The sequence below is a fragment of the Blennius ocellaris genome, assembly GCF_963422515.1.
Source record: "Blennius ocellaris genome assembly, chromosome: 3".
Classification (NCBI taxonomy): domain Eukaryota; kingdom Metazoa; phylum Chordata; class Actinopteri; order Blenniiformes; family Blenniidae; genus Blennius; species Blennius ocellaris.
In genome coordinates this window covers 13,951,654-13,972,035 of record NC_137652.1, presented here as the reverse complement: position 1 = coordinate 13,972,035, position 20,382 = coordinate 13,951,654, and the positions used below count along the sequence as shown (strand labels likewise).

At 41.4% G+C, this 20,382-nt stretch overlaps 1 protein-coding gene across 1 annotated transcript; it reads left to right on the top strand.

Moving 5' to 3' along the window:
• Nucleotides 1–626: 626 nt before the first annotated feature.
• On the top strand, nt 627–19,142 carry kitb (KIT proto-oncogene, receptor tyrosine kinase b; the record flags this gene model as incomplete). The annotated part of the gene is made up of 21 exons (XM_080521059.1): nt 627–681; nt 2,703–2,978; nt 3,055–3,339; nt 4,885–5,024; nt 5,241–5,409; nt 5,796–5,985; nt 6,067–6,182; nt 6,581–6,695; nt 8,487–8,674; nt 9,123–9,229; nt 9,936–10,062; nt 10,146–10,250; nt 11,211–11,321; nt 12,073–12,211; nt 12,410–12,477; nt 12,593–12,684; nt 14,953–15,075; nt 15,799–15,910; nt 16,143–16,242; nt 17,024–17,129; nt 17,864–19,142. The coding sequence occupies 21 exons, from the start codon at nt 627–629 to the stop codon at nt 18,005–18,007; spliced, it is 2,868 nt and encodes a 955-aa protein (XP_080377185.1). The 3' UTR covers nt 18,008–19,142.
• Between the last annotated feature and the right edge of the window lie 1,240 nt (nt 19,143–20,382).

Below are 20,382 nucleotides of genomic sequence, written 5' to 3'. Positions count from 1 at the left end.
CCTGAGACTGAAGTGCATCACAGCCTGAATGAGCCTCTGCAAGGAAACTCCTGCCTTAAAGGAGAGAGGGAGCTGTCATAACCTCTGCAGGACACACGTGTCCAGAAGTGTGAGATCTGCTATTATCACTCTTCACTGAGATATTTGTGGTAGCTATAGATCCACCATCCGACGACACAACGGGGCACGTTTTCATATATATTTAACTATTAGTCAGCAGTTTCGTTTCTGAAGACTCTCTTTACATTACTTTTGTCGCAATGACTGCGTAAGAAACGATGAGGTTGGCTTGGAATGAAGCTTTTTTGTTTCCCGGTAATAACAGACTCATCGTGCTGGCCAGTGTCCAGCCAATGCGGGACACAGAAAGGAGTGGCAAGGATCCAGGGGAGGGCGGAGAGGCGCTGCACTGTGTCTTTAAGCTCCAGTGAGCTCCGTCAGGGGGAGTCGCAGCCTGCAGGATCGCCGGGTTTGTGCGCTCATTACGCTGGAGGCGCTGTGGCGTCGCCGTGGATGGGGTCTGCTGTCTCTGGCCACAGGATGGTTATTTCTACACTGGAAACGCATGGAGTAGAGTAAAAGACTTCCCCTTCCAAAAAAAATAAAATAATAATAACTGGCTGATCATGAGGTCCCGGTGGGCTGTTTGGGCATCATATTTTATTTTGCTGCCACTTGCAGGTAAGAAATCCACTTGTTTAATTATTGCTGGGCATGATGATGGACGTGTACTCACTTTATTGTGAGCTATTCTTTATCTTTTATTTCAGTTGAGTGGTTAATTATCGTTATCGTGTATTGTCATGATATGAGCGGGGAAAGTTTATTTTTACCATTTTTTGCGCGTTACGTTTTTTGGGGGGGAGTCTTATGTATTGACTTTTAAAGTGCTTTTTTTTTCACTCCTATGCTGTATATTCTCTGGCTTGCCAATAGTAAATGCCATTTCGCATTCAATTAATGTAAACAGCCGAGCATGGAGATAAAATGCGCGTTTTTGCAGTGCGTTTCCTGTCCCCTGACTTCACTTGGTCTGTGAAAAAAACGTGGCTGTCAAGAACTTGAAGTGAAGTTTAACGGTGCAGGAACATCCAGGTCCGCTCAGTTCCGCTGATTATATCCGGGCTCATTTGCATAACCACAGTTTGGTGGAGATGCCTCTGTCCTGCCTCAGCCTGCAACAGGTCTGTGTGTGTGTGTGTGTGTGTGTGTGTGTGTGTGTGTGTGTGTGTGTGTGTGTGTGTGTGTGTGTGTGTGTGTGTGCGTGCGTGCGTGTGCGTGTGCGTGTGCGTGTGTGTGTGTGCCCCAGGTGTGACTACTGTGTGCCTGTGCTGGTGGTGTGTTTTTGTGTGAAGATGATCAATTATTTACTCCTGCAAAATAGGGAGTAGGTCTTACCAAGGCAGCAGAAGGAACAAAAAGAGAAACTGCACACACACACACACACACACACACACACACACACACACACACACACACACACACACACACACACACACACACGCACACAATGCAGCACCCTGACATCGAACAGCTCTCTGTGCTGTGATGAAAACATTTGTTTACAGCCTCAGGTTTTTGTGCTGAACCTTCAACTCATTCCAGTGACACTCACTCTTGACTGCCAAATATCCTCAGTAAGTCTGCACAAACACAGATATTGATGTTTCGGGAGGGGGAGCATCCACATGCTTCCCTTCTTTGCCCTCTGAGCTGCTCTTGGAGCCCCAAGGCACAACAGTCACATGATAATCCTGTTCTTGAAGAAGGCCTCATCATGTGGGAAGAACAGTGCAAAAGAAGAGTTGGAGGGTTGCTGGGGGATTAAACTGGTGCAAAAATCTTTATTTGAGTTTACTCATCTTAAAGGAATAGATATAGGGGCTTTAATGCATGATTACTCAGCGGCTGGTCAGCTCATATCTATTGATTGTTCAATTGAGCTGTGGTGGTTAGATAGCACTCTCTCTTGAGAGGCTGTGCACCAATCATAACATCCTATTTAACCATCACACATATGCTGTATTCTGTTCACTTTTATCAACCTATAAACCTGAAATTAATAATCAATTAAATGGTTTGTCAGTTAAATAGAAAATAGGTACTATTGTAATTTTTCCATCATCTTCCACTCAAAATACCAACAGCTTTTGTTTTTCAGATGCTTTTTTGTCTTATGTGTTTTTATTTTGCTGATTTTAAGTGTTACAGTAGTATCTATAGAGTGACCTCAACTGTCAGTGTGTGTGTGCGTGTGTGTGTGTGTGTGTGTGTGTGTGTGTGTGTGTGTGTGTGTGTGTGTGTGTGTGTGTGTGTGTGTGTGTGTGTGTGTGTGTGCGTGCGTGTGTGTGTGTGTGTGTGCGTGCTTTGTCTCTGCGTTTGAAGCTGTGATGAACTACTGATTTGAAGGTAAAACTTGACTTTCATGGATGGATGGATGGATGGATGGAGCCCGGATCAGACATGTAAAACAAATTATAAAATGAGAATTGTCATGAAAGTAATTTGAACACACACTTGTAATCCAAAGAATATTTTGTCTCAGAAGTACCTTTCATCTTTATCTGTTTTTACTGTTCTTATTACTGCCATAGAAGGCAGCCGTAGGTGTATTCGTTTTTGGCCTGCATATTTACCCGGACCGAACCCATCTCAGCCGTCATAACCATCATACGTCAGCCTTACTGTTTCTCCTCTTCCAGTGTGGGCGGAGCCAGTTATCTCCCCCAGGGGGCCTCACATTGTGGTTCCCAAGAGAGGCAAGCTGGAGCTGCGTTGCTATGACAACAGCACCACGTCTGGATCCCCGTCCAGGTTGAGGTGGCAGAAGGAGAAGGCTCGCAGACTGGAGGGAGAGGTGGAGGAGGGCGGGGTGGCCTATGTCAAGGTGTCCATGGTGCAGCCGTACCACATGGGACGCTATGTGTGTGTCAACAACGGCACGCTGGAACACAGCTCCATCTACGTCTATGTGAAAGGTGGGCCGGCGTGCAGACGTGCGGGCGTGTCAGTCACACCGTCAGTTTACTCACATTATGTTTTTAATCTCACTAGACCCCCAGAATCCTTTCCAGCGCACCATGGTGAACATCATTCTAGTGCGGGAGGGTGAAAGCGGCATCATTCCCTGTCTTGTGACTGACCCTGGGGTCACGATGCTGAGTTTGGAGACGTGTGACGGACACCCCTTGCCCCCTGGTATGAGTTATCGCAGCAGCCCTCAGAGAGGGATCATCATCAACAGTGCCAGAAAAGAATATGAGGGCTGTTACATGTGTGTGGGACAGCTCGGTGGAGTCAAAGTGACGTCTAGCCTGTACACCGTGGATGTTCGACTTGGTAAGTAAGATGGAACAGAGACACCTGTGGTTTTCGTGTGTTCACAAACTTTGGTAGATGTTTGGAAAAAATGCTTTCAGGTGAATATAACATACGGCATCGTTGAAATAAATTGTGATGAAGACAAAAGGAGTAAATGCTCGATGCCATTGGCAGGAAAGAGTCATCTCTATATTACTTATATAGCTAACTTTAACACTTCAACACTATATTTCTTCTATACGATCAGTGTCACTCAGTCATTCACACACACAGTCACACATTCATTCAAACACTCCCACTCATGTAGTGATGGCATCAGTGCAACCTGCCATTCAGTGTTTTAGCCAAAAAACACTTTAACCCATAGAGAAGTGGAGATCAAACCATAAAAAAAAAAAAAAAAATTCAGATTGGGAAACAACTTATTCAAAAAGTTGGTAAAGTTCCACATTTTCAAAAGTAAATGTCCACCAAGCATCAGAAATCTTTAGTCAGATCAGCATCCTTTGTTGCTGCCTTGGATGATAAAGGGACACTCTTGATTTTGCATTTATTTTGTTACATCTATCGTCTATCATTGATGTTTTGACTGCATTGAAAATTGAACAGTTCCACGTTAATATTACAGTTGCTTCGTAAAACTCAAACGTTCAATATAGTATAATTCCTCTTTTGGGCTCCGAAATGTTTCATGGTGATATATCATGTATCAATAATACATCAGGTTGAGGATTGACCACAGTTGCCATCTGTTGAAGAGTTTTTATGCTACAAAATTGACATACAGGTCTATACAAGCCCTCAGTGATCAGGGATGCAAAGTCCAGTCCTCTTAAGAACTATATGTTGTCAATAAAATATAGCATACGAGCCCGTCGAAGCAATGTTAGTGGAAAGTGTTGGCGTTTCTGTTGTCTGCACTACATCAGCATTTTCATGCTAGTCTGCAGTGGAAGACGAGACTCTCTGCAATGTCCTCTGGGCTGATGGAGGGAGTGAGAAGAGAAAGAGGCACAAGGGAGGGGGAGGTAGGATGGAGCGAGGGAGGAGCTGAGGGATTTCAGTTTCATACAGAACAAAGCTTTGTAACAGAGCATGAAGCCTGTGTTTGGGTTAAATAGAATTACCGCAGCACAAACACAGCAGTTGAAGTGACGTCTGCAGGCCACTAATGCTGGAGATTAATCATGTAGTTGATGTGCAGGCCAATATCTGCATATGTACATACTGTATGTTTGTGCACAGCCCTGTGTGTATAAACATGCATCAGGGTGTTTGCACAGTGAAGCATTTCCTCCCCCCCCCCCCTTTCATTTGTAAATTAGCTTTTGTATTTGAGATAAAATCTTGCTTCGCTTTTGTTTTTGTGAGAATTAACTGGTCACTGCTGGAAACCGACTTCATGTTTCAGACATCCAGAACACGCTGTGAAAAACAATGAAGTGATCTCAGACTCATAAATGACACGCAGTGAGAAGAGTCTCTGCTGTGATATGTTGGAGTAGTCGATGACCTCATCAATATACCCCCTGTAATAATTTTGCTTTTGCATCTTCGATCCAGTGCCAGAGAGGCCTCCGGTGATCACGCTATCCAGGAAAGACACCATCATCCTGAAGAAAGGAGAGCACTTTGAGCTAACCTGCAGCTCCACCAACGTGAACCCGGACTTTAGTCTCACGTGGGATTTCCCTTCAACAGCGGTGAGACGATTGATGCCAGGATCTATTTGTAGTTCTTTGTGCAATTGTCAGTTTATACATGTCCAACACTCCACTCTGCCTTTTGTCTTTCTGAGGAAACTTTAGAGTCAATATTTAGATTGTCATTGGCCATGGAAAAAAAACACAAACAACTTTGACGCCATTGGGAAGAATATTTCCCACAAGTCATCACTCACCTCTGCTGTTGCTTGACAGCATCCCAAGGAATCGCAGCACTCACACATACTGGCTGGTTCCCGCGGTTATCATCGTTCCACGTCGCTCACGATCGTATCTGTCAACCAATCAGACTCGGGCGCGTACCGCTGCTACGCCCACAATGAGCGAGGCCGCAGTGAGGCAGAGATTCAGCTGGACGTGCACGGTAAATGTTACAGATCGTTTGCATGACAGTCCTATAGGTAAGATTACTAACCACCAGGGCTGCACAGTATAATACATTTGCAATACGGTTTCATTGTCATAGAAAAGAAGTTGTATGGGGAAAAAAATCAAGAAAAAATGACCAAGAACAGCAAATTTGACAAACCACTTTGTTTTTTTAATCAAAGTGGTTTGGTGGGAAATACAGTAACTATGATGGAGGGATGCACATGCTCAGAAATTGTCACTCAGGTAGTGACAGTAATATTTTTGCAGCCTTCATAATGATCAAAATGGTAGATTTCTGCCCCAGGAAAGTATCATCAATCAATGGTTTATGCAGAAGAATTAAGTGATAAATCAAAAAAAATGGTCTGCTCTTTTCAGATAAGGGGTTCATCAGCATGTCAGGGGTTCCGGGTCCAGTCCAGGCAGAGGTTAAAGAAGGGGAGAGTCTGAGCCTCAAGGTACAGTTCGAGGCCTATCCTTCTCCGAGCTCCATATCCTGGTCTTACAACGGCAAACGTCTCCTCAACACGTCAGAGCACGTTATCACCATCCATCACCACAAATACAGGTAGGGCAAGTTTACTGCACAGTCACTGTATCATCAGATCTTTTTTTTTTTTGTTTCACAAATGTCTATTTGTTTTATCAGATACAACAGTGAGCTCAGGCTTGTGAGGGTTCTTGGCTCAGAGGGTGGGATCTATAACTTCTCTGCAAGCCATGACGATGTTTCTGTTATTCATTCCTTCTGCGTGTATGTCAACAGTAAGTACTTCTCACCATGTTTGCATTACTACCTTGTGGAAAATCAGTTGTGTGGTTAGTTACATTATATCTGTAATTATATGCATGCCTGTATTTATTCTGAGTTCCTGACTGTAGAATTGTCAGAAAACATGTGTGATGATTGAATTCTTTATCCTCCTTTCTCAAACGAACTTCAACTTTGATTATCTGGCAAATCTTCAGAATTACTGTATGTTTTGGATTCTTTATGTTACACATGCATGGCAGGCGAGTGAAAGTTGTCTTCGTTTGGACGGTTGTTTTGTATATTTTCCTGGAACCACCATAATGACTCGTATATAGTCACTTCATACTGATTGTAGCTTGTTTTTGCACATTAATATTACTAATGTCAGTCTATTGTCTCTCTCTGCAAGGCAAGCCGGTTATTGTTGCACAAGAAGGGCCTGTGGACGGACAGGTGAGATGCATCGCTGCAGGTTTCCCTGTCCCAAAGATCAGCTGGTACTTCTGTGAGCTGCCGCACACGAGGTACGTCACATGACTTTGATCAGGAACGAATCCTCCTCCTTGGAGTTTAATTACATTTTGGTGACAGGACATAAGCCATGATGAATTGTTGCTTTTAGTGTCTTTTTATTGTGACTCATATTTAAAATGGAGCTTTGTTGTTTCAACATTATCTGTCTGTATTTAGTGATTTATTTTTTTACTGTGGGATTATGTCATTCTAATGAATTATCAATGAGTACAATAATTGATAAGGTTGTGCTGATAAAGAGTAATAACTATCTATGAAACTTTTAAAATCGGGTTGATGTTATAGATTACTGCACTGTCTTGATTAATATTCCTGTTTGTCAAATTTACTTGTAACAATCAAAGTCAGTGAAGAAAACAGTTCTTCCCATTTTCCTAGTTTCCTTATTTCCTGTTGGTTCGTCACTTTTTTCTTTTCATTTTTATGTCTGTTTTAAAACAAAAAAACAAAACAAAACCCAACGCTGTTAAATATGGAAATTGATACGCTGGCCATCTGACGACAAGACCATTTTTCGTGCGCTGATCTCAAACATGACTCATTTTCAGCTGTTTCGTCTCGCAGTTCTTCTGAGAGCAGGGCGATGCTCTAAGGAACAAACTGAACAAGTCCATTAACAGGTTTATGGACTCATTGGTATTCAGACAAACAAACCAGAGCCTGTTTTGACAGTTGGTCACTCTAAAGAAAAAACAATGCAGAGGCATTGAAGGCTGAACACAAAGGAATTTATAGTAACCATTTTCTTCAAGATCACAAGCAGATTGTGATATATTTTCATTTTACGATGCACAATGACAAGGTATAATCTGATGATAAGATACTCTTCTCATGGAAACACATGTTTGAATAATGTATAATAACATCTGCTATATCAACGAAAAGTAGGAACAACCAATTGGAACAGAACAACACCTTTGGGATTTAAAACCATTAAAGAGAGACAAGCACATTAATGCTTTATAGGGCACTCATCAAAACAATTAGGAATTAAAGAGTGTAATTAAATGGTATTTGAAGACTTTTGGACCACCCTTATGTGCCATTATATAAAATAAAGACTCTTGAAAATCATTGAAGTTGCCGCCAATATACAAATGATGATTTCTGCTGGATACACTCTATTGAGCACCTTGTACCATGATAATAACAAATGATCCTAGAAACGAGTGTCGAGAAAATGCCACATTTTTTATTTATTTATTTTCCATGTTTTTACTGTGTAAAAAGGTACACTTGAGACCCCTTTTAGTGCCAAAGCATGGGTTTTTATGTTCTTTTATATTTCCAGTATAATGCATCAATCGAGTGCAGACTGGGAGGAAGTACAGCTTGTTTCACCAAATGCAATGGGTCAAAACATTACAGCAGCATCTGTCCCAGTGCTTAGGACAACCATTTAATCACATTGTCTTTGATTGTCGTGCATTGACAGTTATTATTTGGACGAAACACAAGAGATCCTGGAGTTGCCGAATATAGTCACTCACTCAATAAAGGCTGAGGTCTGAAGACCAAATAACAGCATCAGGCACAGACAAAAAAAAAATAACCTCTACAAAATATCAATATTTATAAATATGGATGGAGAAGATGGCTAAGAGGAGAAAATTAAATCAACCAATATGAAGAAAAATGTTCCTCTGAATATTCGGATTCTGTCAGCTCATCTCTCTTTTTGATGTCTTAGAATTGAGACCTGCCCAGTGCATGCTTTAAAATACTTGGTTGATCTTTTGAATATTTTGAGAAAATATTTCTGAAAAGCGACTTGTCAACAGGTGTTCCCACCTTCCCAATGCCACCCAGTGGGAGAGCCCAGAGGTGGCCATGCTGACGGAGTCTCCCTTTGGGAAGAGCGAGGTGGAGAGTCGACTGAACGTCAGCAAGGAGCACGCTCACTTCCACACTCTGGAGTGTGTGGCCTCTACGGAGGGGGAAGAGGCCTACAAACTGTTCTCTATCAGTGGTATGAAACACATACACACACACACACACACATACAGTATAGAATATATACCCCCACAGACAGGGCTAATTCTTCGTGTCTGTCGAGGGGGGTTTATCTCTTACACTATACCATAAACACGTTGCATTAGTACACACAGACATACAAACCCATTGACCCTCGGTCTACTGAGGCCAGGTGTGTGGTAACTGGGTACAGCTTGAATGAGATTAGAGCATGCTGACGATGCAGGGTGGGATTATATGGCGTAGACTTGCTAATCCCTGTCACACAAACAAACACCACTGCTGCAGATGTCTGTCTTGATTGTGAAAGCAGGGGAAATGGCCGTTTCTGTCAGTGCGTGCATGCGGAAATGTTTGTGTAACTACCAGAGAAAACCTGCTTATACTCCAATTCTCCAAGTCATTTCTCAGTATGGGTTTGTTGTGTGTGCGTCTGTTTGCAGAACGCATCGTCCCCCATAAACTCTTCACGCCTCTTCTCATCGGGATGGTGGCGACTGGCGCTATACTCAGTCTCACTCTGATGGTGCTGATTTATAAATACATGCAGGTAAGATAGAGAAGACAAAAAAAACACACATGCTATACAATTACTGTTATTTTAATGGCCATAAATCTCACATAGGTTGTATAATTCTACGGCCGTCAATTTCTTTGAAACCTATGGATTACCTTTAAAACTCAAGACATAAATATTGGATCAAGTTCATGGAACGGCATTGATATCCAATTTGCATCATGGAAAAGCGAATGGATGCACTTGTTTCTGGCCAAGAGCCCATTCTCATTTACTAATGACTCATGCCTCCGTCCTGTTAACAGCAAGGTAAAGTTAGAGACACCGTTCTTTCTGCATCGACATTGTACAGAGACGAGTTAGTGTCTTTTCGATCAGCGTGAATGTGTCCTGATGAATTTGAAACGAACCAATCAACCATTCAGAGCACACTGTATTGAAAAGGCGTTTTGACACTCCGATCACGCCTCAAGCCATTAATTCACTTACATTAATTTATCCCCCCCGAGCCTGCTGCTTCACCCAGATGAGTCAGGCTCCTTGAGAACTGGTTTATGAATCTGCAGATTGATCACCAGGGGGAAAGTCTCAACATAGGCAGACAACTGACACGTGCAGGGTGATATATATAATGGGATAAACAAGACACGAGAAAATGCCATAGATATGAATTATACAATAAATTGTCACAATTTAGGGAAGTGTAAATCTGTCCTGTCGTCTTCCATATCTTCAACAGAAACCAAAGTTTCAAATCCAGTGGAAGGTCATCGAGAGTATTCATGGGAACAACTACACGTACATCGATACCAGCCAGCTGCCGTACGACTCCAAGTGGGAGTTTTCCAGGCAGAAGCTACGTTTTGGTATGACGGATTCCACGTGTAGCTATACGAGCAACTTGTATGAATGTTTCACTGACAAACCAGTCCTGTCGGTCTATTTCAAGGTAAAACTCTTGGCTCAGGAGCATTTGGGAAGGTTGTGAGGGCCACAGCGTACGGACTGTGCTCTGCAGACACTGTTACAACCGTTGCTGTTAAGATGCTGAAACGTAAGTTAACTTTGTTGCACCATGTAATGTGTAAGTTTACAGCACTAGGCTACTCTATCATTACACTTTCATGTTTTATTTTTCTTAGCCAAATATGACTACACTGTATTATTAAAGGTTTAGAATTGAATAACGATGCTTCGAGGCCAAACTAGTCACTTTTTGGTCAGTCAAAATGCTGAGGTTGAATTAAAAACCTCAATTGGAAGAGAAAAATAAAGATTATATTGTCTTCTTTCTAAGCCCATTATTCCACTCACAGGGCAACTGGTTTATCTTGTGACAGTGTATCGGGCTCAGGACAAGGTTAAAGCAAGTGACTGAAAACTAATTAGCTGAATATGCCTGAATGTGGTGTAGTGGTTAGAACTGCCCCTCATATAGGGAGAATGTTTTCCTCCAGGTATTAAATGGGCCGTGTATTCAAATCACACTGTCTCTAAATGTTTGTATTGTGGTGGAATGGTGCAGATGTACTCTGTCTTCACCTAGATCCAGCTTGTTTTAAGCCATACAGAGATTGGATGGATGTTTGAACATTTATTGACGTGTAACACCTTGCAATGATTCAAAGTTTTCAAAGTTGGTCTACTAAGAAACACAGAGCTACTGATCATGAGATAATTGGAAGTTATAGTTTAACATCAATTGACCAGAATGAACAAATGTAGCCATTAAAAGGCACAGATTTATGTGTGTAATAATGACATCAATAAAGCGTTAGGGATAATTAAAGAGGTGATGAATCCAACAAATATCAGCAAGCTGTTTTATTCTTGACGATTTTGTTTTCTTTTTTTGTAATGACAAATCAAACAATTATCTGTTGTGACAATCCCTACCACTATCTGCTAGGTTGGACATTTGGCATGTGTTCAAAAGGATATTCTGTGTGCTATTTTGAAATGGTTGTATTTTTGACCGGTTTTGTCACTGAGAGTGTTTATGTTGTGACTCCAGCCAACGCTCACTCCACGGAGAAGGAGGCGCTCATGTCAGAGCTGAAGGTCCTCATCTATCTGGGAAACCACATGAACACTGTGAACCTGCTGGGAGCGTGCACCATCGGAGGTGAGGGCTGTGAAAACATGATGTGTTTTTGATTGGATTTCTACTCTCAGTTGAGAGGTTTGGACCGCCTCGCATCAGCACTCTGATGTCATCTAATCTGTTATTGGTCATATTTACTGATTGACTGTTTTTAGTATTATCTGCGAGACTGACAAGCAACAGTAGACACAAATATGCTCATGTGCTGACTTGCTGCTTTGCACAATCAATACAGGCCATTTATTAAAAGCCAGATATTGGACAATCGGTACCATCCGACTCTGGACGTAAGACAGTTTGTCTTGTCAAAGTTTTACAGCACTGTCAATCAATATTATCTGTCTGTCTAGACCTCGGTATTGACGATAATGCAGCATTTTGATTGGATTCAACACAAATGTATGTGAGAATGTCTTTAACAGGCAAACACTTTCCCACTTGGTGATTGTTTTGTTGCTACAAGGCATGACAAATCCTTATTCACAGCTTTCAGAGACTGATTGATTTGTTCAGCAAGTAGCAGCAATAGTATTGATGAGCCTTGAAACAGCAGCGATAACCAAGCAAAGTGAATCTCTATCACACCTTCTTCCTTGTGTTGAAGATAGTTGTTAAAAATCAATTGTTTCCGTCGTCCTTTCAGCGCAGCTCAGCAGATACAGTACTGTCATGTTTTGTGTCATATCTCATTGTTAGATGCTGTCATTATTTGAAAAACCCAGTGCCTGAGGGTTTTTTTTGTGTGTATTTTTTTTTCTCTGCATCCTGCCAGGCCCGATTTTGGTGATCACCGAGTACTGTTGCTATGGCGACCTCCTCAACTTCCTGCGAAGAAAACGAGAGTCCTTCCTAAAGTCCCAGGTTGGAGATGGTTACTATCGCAACGTCCTGAACCAAACGGAGAATGCAAGGTGTGTGCACATGCTGAACCCGTGATGGCAGCTGAACGTAGCCCCTTTCATTACTTACGTGTGTGTGTGTGTGTGTGTGTGTGTGTGTGTGTGTGTGTGTGTGTGTGTGTGTGTGTGTGTGTGTGTGTGTGTGTGTGTGTGTGTGTGTGTGTGTGTGTGTGTGTGTGTGTGTGTGTGTGTGTGTGTGTGTGTGTGCAGCCGAGACGTGGCCGGTTCAGATTATATGCCCATGCATCCCTCTGAGAAGGAAAGGTCGTCTCATTCAGGTACATACTCTCCCACTCTGCATTTCCGAATCCCAATACATTGCATGGCAACATTAAGACGTCTATATAAACCCTGGGTTAATGTTTCACTGCTGACTGTGCAATCTTCATCTAGATGACATTGATGAGCTGTCTCTGGACCCTGAAGATCTCCTCAGTTTTTCCTACCAGGTGGCCAAAGGGATGGAGTACGTTACTTCCAGGAATGTAAGGCTTTTACACACTGTGTTAATATTTATGGAGTAGTTATAGAATAGATCTAGTATGTAAATCATGTTGTGGCTTAAAGCCAGCGTTCATGAAGAAACCCTGCAGTCAGCACATGGTATACTGTAGAAACAGCCAGTGAAGATGCATTCACTGTCACTGTCACACTCCACACAGGTGCACACTGAAAACTGCTCAATTTGATTATTTTAGAATCATAAAAATTATACTTCTGGTCAAATAGACATTAAGAGTATTAGTACAGTAACAGTTTGGGAATTCCTATAGCAGATGTGTGGCTGTTTTGTAGTTTGAATGCTCTCATCTCGTGAAAACAGGCCTGATAAACCCGCTGTGCTCTCAATGTTCATCTCCAAGCAGCCAAAGGATAAAATTAGCAACTATCTGATGAGCATAATGGAGCCTTTGGCCACGAGAGAAGAACTGGTTGAGATCCAAACAGAACTATAGTAGGAACAATACTGTGAGAATAAAGCCCATAATTTGACAATTAAACTGAAATACAATTTTAGTAACAAAGCTAAAATACTTGGATTTTAGTCATCTACAAAATGGATATCCACTTCACTCTACGAATGGAAAACATAAATCTTCTTTATAAACGGGAGGCAATTCATCAATAACCTTGAGTTCTTGTTTCTTCAGTTCAAATGTCAAAGTGAAACTTATTTCCTGTCACACTATTAAGAAAGATGCTGTCTCGTGGTGTAGTTGATGTTCACACTTTGGATTCACACTGAAAACATTCTATGTTTCTGGGGTGGGGGGGGGGGGTCACTTGCTATTGAATCAACCCTCCAGCCTGAGATTGATGAAGCAGTATAGGAGATATATGGATAGTTTCTGTTCAATGCTATAGTGGATTTGTATTAAACAATTAAATAGATATGATTCCACCTTGACTATGTGTGGAAGGCACAATACACCCTGGATAAGTCCTCGGCTCATCACAGGACAAACACACACTCATATTGAAATCTACTCCGTCATTAATTAGCCTGAAAAGCATGTTTATGGGCTGTGGAACTGTAGTTCCTCTCCATTGAATACACCCGGAGGAGCAACAGGCAAACTGCACACAGAAAGACTCCTCTGCCAAACCGCAGTCTGACACCGTCAAAGTGAAGTTGCACACACGTCAGTATTGTGTTCACATCTTACACCAAATTTCTTCGTGAAGGTTTGTAAACTTTGAAATACACCTGAAAACTTTATGGACTCCTCTCATCCTGTGATAAATTGGTACTTACATTTCTTTTATTGATCGCTGAACAAATTATGTCTAGACTGATTTCTAAGTGTTGTTTTCTTTGGCTGAAAGGACATTTTGTATATTTCCTTTCTGATTTCCATGTGAGACAGAGGGAGGCTATGCATATTATTTAACAACAGTCACCACCCCATCTAGGAAATCATGCCATATTATGACCTCGCAGCATTTTACCATGACTCCTTTTTGAAGAAAGGCATACAATCCTTGGCCGCTATGCACAGATAACAGTGCAGGAAAGCTGAATTTAACACTCAGATGAATACCTCTGATTCGCTTTCTGACCCAGTCCAGGCAAAAAAACCGACGTTGCTTTTTCCAATCGAACCAAACCAGATTTGTTTCTCACAGACACAAATGGGCGGCAGACGTAGTGAACTGTTGAGATTGTTTATTTCTTGGACAACAGCCCCTTTATTAAACAGTGTGAGAAACATCCTCAGTCACAGAGCAAAGAACAGCACACATTTATGTTTGAATCTCTTTATTTCCCTTATGAATAATAAACAAAAGCTGCTAAAATCTTTTACTTATTTAATAATTTGAAGCAGCTTACCTAATTACTACTTCCATATTATAGTTCGCTCCTGACGCTGTTCTAGAAACCATTTTAGATTGTTTTCAATGATGTTTGTATTTACTCTCTTCCTAATCCACTGCATAACACGAAAATACACAAATAAACCCAATTGGCTTCACTGCTTCATCTAATTTGTTTTTGCTTTTGTGGTCACATCCGATGTTGGTTTTTCTTCTTTTGATAAACATGTCAGTTTACTTTTTGTGTTTGTGAGTGTTTGCAGCAGCCTCCTCTTGGCTGAGTGCATTCGTACATGTGTGTGTGTGTGTGTGTGTGTCGCGAGTCGGTCATCCACTGCAGAAACCAGTTACAGTGTGTCAATACTCATTTCCATGTTTGTTTTGCTCGTGTGTGTGTGTGTGTGTGTGTGTGCGTGCGTGCGTGCGTGCTCCTGCAGTGCATCCACAGGGATATCGCAGCCAGAAACATTCTGCTGACTCACGGCAGGGTGGCGAAGATCTGTGACTTTGGCTTAGCTCGAGACATCAACACTGACGCCAGTTACGTGCTCCGCGGCAATGTGAGTCGGTCCTTTTCTCCCTTGGCTTCCCCTTCATCTCTCCGTCTTCCACCTCCCTTGCTCCCTTTGTTCAGTCCCAGTCGATTGGGGAGGGGACACACACGGCTTGTCTGCAAATTGAGAAAGTCAAACTCCCACGCATGTTTCACCTCACTGTGCCTGAACAACACTGCTCGCACCACTTAGATGCAAATAATTGCACATTCTTGCTGCTAAACTATCACAGAATAGAAGAAAATCCATTTAGTCTTGTCTTAACAGCTTCATTTAGCTTGTTTTGTCATTTCAAGTAATGTCTTTCCAATCCCAATCGACCAGAGGTGGTAAATTTGTTTTATAATGCAGTAATGAAAACTAACTTCATTACTGGCAAAATAGCATCAAATCTTTTCTATGGGGGGGGGGTCTTTCAAAACATGCATCCAGAGCGTGTGCTCAAGGAAGCTACCGTTTCAGTTCTTCAGAGAAGTACTTCATTATTTATTCACTATCAGGCTGTCTTTTAAACTGAAATTTAATGTGTCATTAAACTAAAAAGAGACAAAAAAGTAGCACATTTTCTTTTTCTTTCAAGAAAGTGAGCAGTGAGCAACAACAGAGTCCTCTATTTTACTTTGAGAGTAGCTTTATTTTTCAGAGCACTATTTGCAGAATGTCCATGTTTTTGACAATATATATCTTGTGTATTTATATGAGCACTGATTAAAGCTCTCGTTCTTGTAGGCCCGTCTGCCGGTGAAGTGGATGTCCCCCGAGAGTATTTTCGACTGCGTGTACACCTTTGAGAGTGACGTGTGGTCCTACGGCATCCTCCTCTGGGAAATCTTCTCTTTGGGTAACATTTCCCGTTAGAGATGAGCTGTTCGGTCTGTTTCACATTGTCCGAGCCGACAACATCATCCATAAGAGCTGACCGGGGCCTTTATTAGAGGCTCTGCAGCAGCATCACTTGTGAAGTGAATCATACAAAATCACATTAGGCAGCTGCAGAATCTAGTCACACTCTATGACATGTTATCCCTATATATATAAAATGTTGTTCCTTTTGTCATGTGTGTGTTGTTCAGGTAACAGCCCATATCCTGGGATGCAGGTGGATTCTGCATTTTATAAGCGGATTCAAGAAGGCTACAGGATGAGCAGACCAGAGTTTGCCCCCAATGAAATGTAAGTTTAAATACATATATAAAGTATTGCAACAAGGCACACAGAGAGTAATTTCTGCTATTCTCTTAATCAGTTAAGTGGGTGTCATGAGGGTTATTTACACCCAATGATTTAAAAAACTCACAAGGATGCAAATGTCTTAGAAAATCTAAAACCTTCATTAAGATGAAATCAGCAACATGTTGAGCTCAGAAAGTAGTGAGAATGATTTATTGGTTATAAAATACCCGTCAATTAACTTTATTCTAATTAACTAATGTAAAGACTTTTTGTGATTGCATTTGTATACTAAATAGGCCTATATCACAAAGAATTGAATTTCCATTTTTAGCCTTGGATTAGGATTTTCACCAGCTGGTTGTGTTTGTAGGGCCTTTAGTGGTCATAATTCAAAGACAATATGCATGTTACAAATGTAATATACAGAAAGTCCAAAACAGCACCTGGATGACGTGAGGATTTATAATTCACGTATGAATGTCTAAAAAAAGAAAATGAATGTGGTGAATTTGACCATTTTTGATATGTAAAACAGGACATTTGAACAACACTTGCGTGGATTCATATCTTTTTTGTGATAATAAACAAACAGCCAGTTTAATTTTAATGATCCTTAATAGAAGGCGTATCAAAAAACAAACATGTCAAAGAAATACATTCAGTCATACATTGACATTTACTGGCTTGATTTGATTGTCTTTGTTACTTTTGTGTCTCTGTTATGCGTGGATGCCCTCACATTCCCAGATATACAGACTCACGTAATGTCTCTCCTCTGTAGATATGACATAATGCTGTCCTGCTGGAACCACGATCCTCTCAAAAGGCCTTCCTTCAGAAAGCTGGTGGAGAGGACTGAACTCCTGCTGTCAGAAAACACCAAGAATGTAAGAACTACTCTGTTTTAGCAGTTTGTCAAGACAATAAGTAGTTTTTGTTCCAAGGCTTTTTAACCCCTTTTTTTTCCTGACCATATTAGTCATTACAAATGCATTAAAGTCACAAGTCTCACGCACGCCACCCTATTTTTAACGCCACTCGACTCATTGCGAGAATGTTGTGGGTTTAAATCTGGGCTGTTCCTGTCTGTGTGGAGTTTGTATGTTCTCCCTGTGTGTGCACTGGTCTCTCTGGGTACAATTTATTCCCACAGTCCAAAAACAGGAATTTAAAGTTACCAGGAGACCCTGAATTGCAGTGTGAATGTGAGTGTTTGTGTGGTTATCCGTCTCTCTTCACCCATGGCTAGCTGGGATTTTCTCCAAAGCCCTTCGACCATAAACATTGGTATAGTAGATGGATAAATGGATGAACATGTCATTCTCAGATGCTTGTTAGTAACTTTTACCCTTTAGGCTGTCACCACTGAAACAATTTGTCCAGTGTATTTTCTTATATCCATAACTTTTAGATCATTTATGACATCTAGAACATTCTAAAAGTAAAAGAAAACATAGAAAAAGATCTTTGTTGTTCCCATTCATTACAGTGGCCTCCAATAATGAATTAGATATTAAATAATTTTAACTGCTATAAAATTGAAATCTAGCAATTAAAGGGTTATTAAAAAAAAAAAAAAAGAAACAACATGCTTACAACATAAGCCTGTGTTGTTCCCCAGGTCTACCTGACCCTGAGCAATGCCCCAGGTCACCCGGAGCAGCAGAGGGTGCCGTCGAGACGCCTCAGCTCAGTCTGCAGCACAACAGCCCCCAACCAGCCTCTACTGCAGCACACAGCCGACGTCTTCCTGGACTACGTCTGACATGAGCACACTGCCACGACACAACCCACCCCTACCTCCCCGATCGTTCTCGCTGGCTGCCACACCAACACTAGATAACAACCCCCCCCCCCCTTGCCCCCCGCCAACACTCGGACTAACACCTGAAGGCCGGCCTTGCTGCATCTCTCACACAAACACGCACATAACACGAGCCTGCACCGGGCTCTCAGTCTGCATCTGCTCCTCTCATCGGCGCATTGATCTCTGTGGTAGGTATTTCAGGTGCACGTCTATATATAAAGTTGACTCTGGCTCACGATCGGCCTAAGCTAAGGTGACGTCTTTAAGATGCCTTGTGGGAAACAAAGGCTACAAGTACTTGTACATAAATGACTGAGGAGAGATTGAGGAGTGCTGCGATGACAATACTGTATTATATGTCTATTGGATTTCTTTGCTACTGTTTAAGGATGTTGACATTTTTGGAGGTGTAAACGTACATGCTGACACTCTGGTGAGAACATGCAGTGTCGTATTATTGTTCTTGTCGACCTCTCGGTGGGAATGTTTCCGAAATTGTCAAAAACGTTGTTTTGTGTTCATAACCGGATTAGTGGGCGTTTTCCCAAAAACAATCTGAAAAAAATTTGCTTTTGTAAGGCCATGAAAAAAGAATAGCTTCTGTATATGTCTTATATACATAGCTTCTGTCAAGAAGCTTAAAGTGTCTTTGAATAGAAACAAATGAGCCATAATAAAGAGGGATGCAAGGGATCATCCCTAATAAGAAAAAAACAACAACACCTATAGAGCCGTAAGTTACATAAACACTGAATCCCACCTGTGTGCTGAAGCTTTTCAAATGCTGTGACTTATCTTAGGCTAACTGGCATATTGCTGTTTGTACAGTGTGGTTTGGATACATTTGTTGTCTCGAGCAAAGCCACCATGGCCAGAGGATTAGGACTGTTAGAGCGCTTTTTACTTGATTTATGTTGGACATGTATGCAATGTAAATACAATAGAAATGTGCCTTTAGATTTTCTTTTTTGAAATATTGGATCAGTTTGTGACTGTAAATGTTGACAGGGTGTGAAGAGGAGCGCTTCTGCTCTCTGGTTTTGAGGTTCCTGCAGTTTTGATACAGTTGGTTTTGACTTGTAATAATAAAGAAAGTGCCTGTGATGGTAGAAACAACTGAAAAGTGTCTGCTTTTGCTGTCATTTTTCTCTTTTCTGTGAAACAGAAGAGGCCTACAAGTGCTAAACATACACAACAACTCCGGAGTTAAAATTCTGAAGTATTTAAAAAAAAAAAAAATAGAAATATCAGAAAAATAAACAGCAGAGGCTGGAGCGATCAGTGAGCAGTAACAACAATCGAACTGCCAAAACTTTGACAAGAGTCTCAAAGGAGCTGGACTGAAGAAAAGCTGAACACTGCAATGACTCACTACTGCCACCTAATGCATCAATGCGATTACTGAAGGTTTACACACTGCACCGTTAAAGCTTGTTTGATTAAAACCTTTGAATGTTTTGGGATCTATATGAGTGAACTCATTGGATTTTGTTTCCAATTATATTTTAAAAATGTTATTACAGACCTCTTAACAGATAATAAAGTTAAGAATTAATGAATTGTAAATAAAAACCATTAACTGCAGCCTTGGTGATTATATTGCGACGCAATGGTTCTGTAAGGAAAAACAAAAGTAGAAGCACCTTGTTGTGCAATATTTAATGTGTTTTCATTCATGCAGCAGAGACAAACACAACAAATGTCCAATTGCATGATGTATCATGGGTAAGTATATTTGCAAGATTGCTTCTCCATTTTTCAGATCAATTATTGGATGTTTGTTACATTTCATTTAACACCAAGGTGAGGATGTAGCGAGAAGGCATAGAGTTTGGGTTGGGCTGGGGGGGGGGGGGGGGGGGGTGCTTTAAACCCCACATCATCTTCATCACATGTCAGAGAGTCATTGGGCAAGATGTTACACTCTTAAGATGGTTCTGAAAGTTTAGAAAGCTCTATTCCAAACTGTGAACAGGTAAAGAAATGCACTTTGTAGTTTCTTATAAATCATGACATACGGTTTCATAGTTTGGAATTTGTGTGCACACCACAAACCACCGTGGTGACTGGAAAAGAAGCCAAATCATCTTCGATTAACCTCTGGTATAATAGCAGACATGTATAGTTTAACCCTCTTTTCTTCACAATTCACCGCAAAAACACACTTTCCATATCCCTGAAGCTCCCCTGCGCCCCCTCGAGGAGTCCTGCCCCACAAAAGATTTGAGTAAATTTACTGCATTTCAGGTTCACCACCAAACTACGGCTTTGTTCCCGAAACTATGTACATCTCACTTGCTAACATGGTTTCTACACAGCTCCGAGGCTCCAGT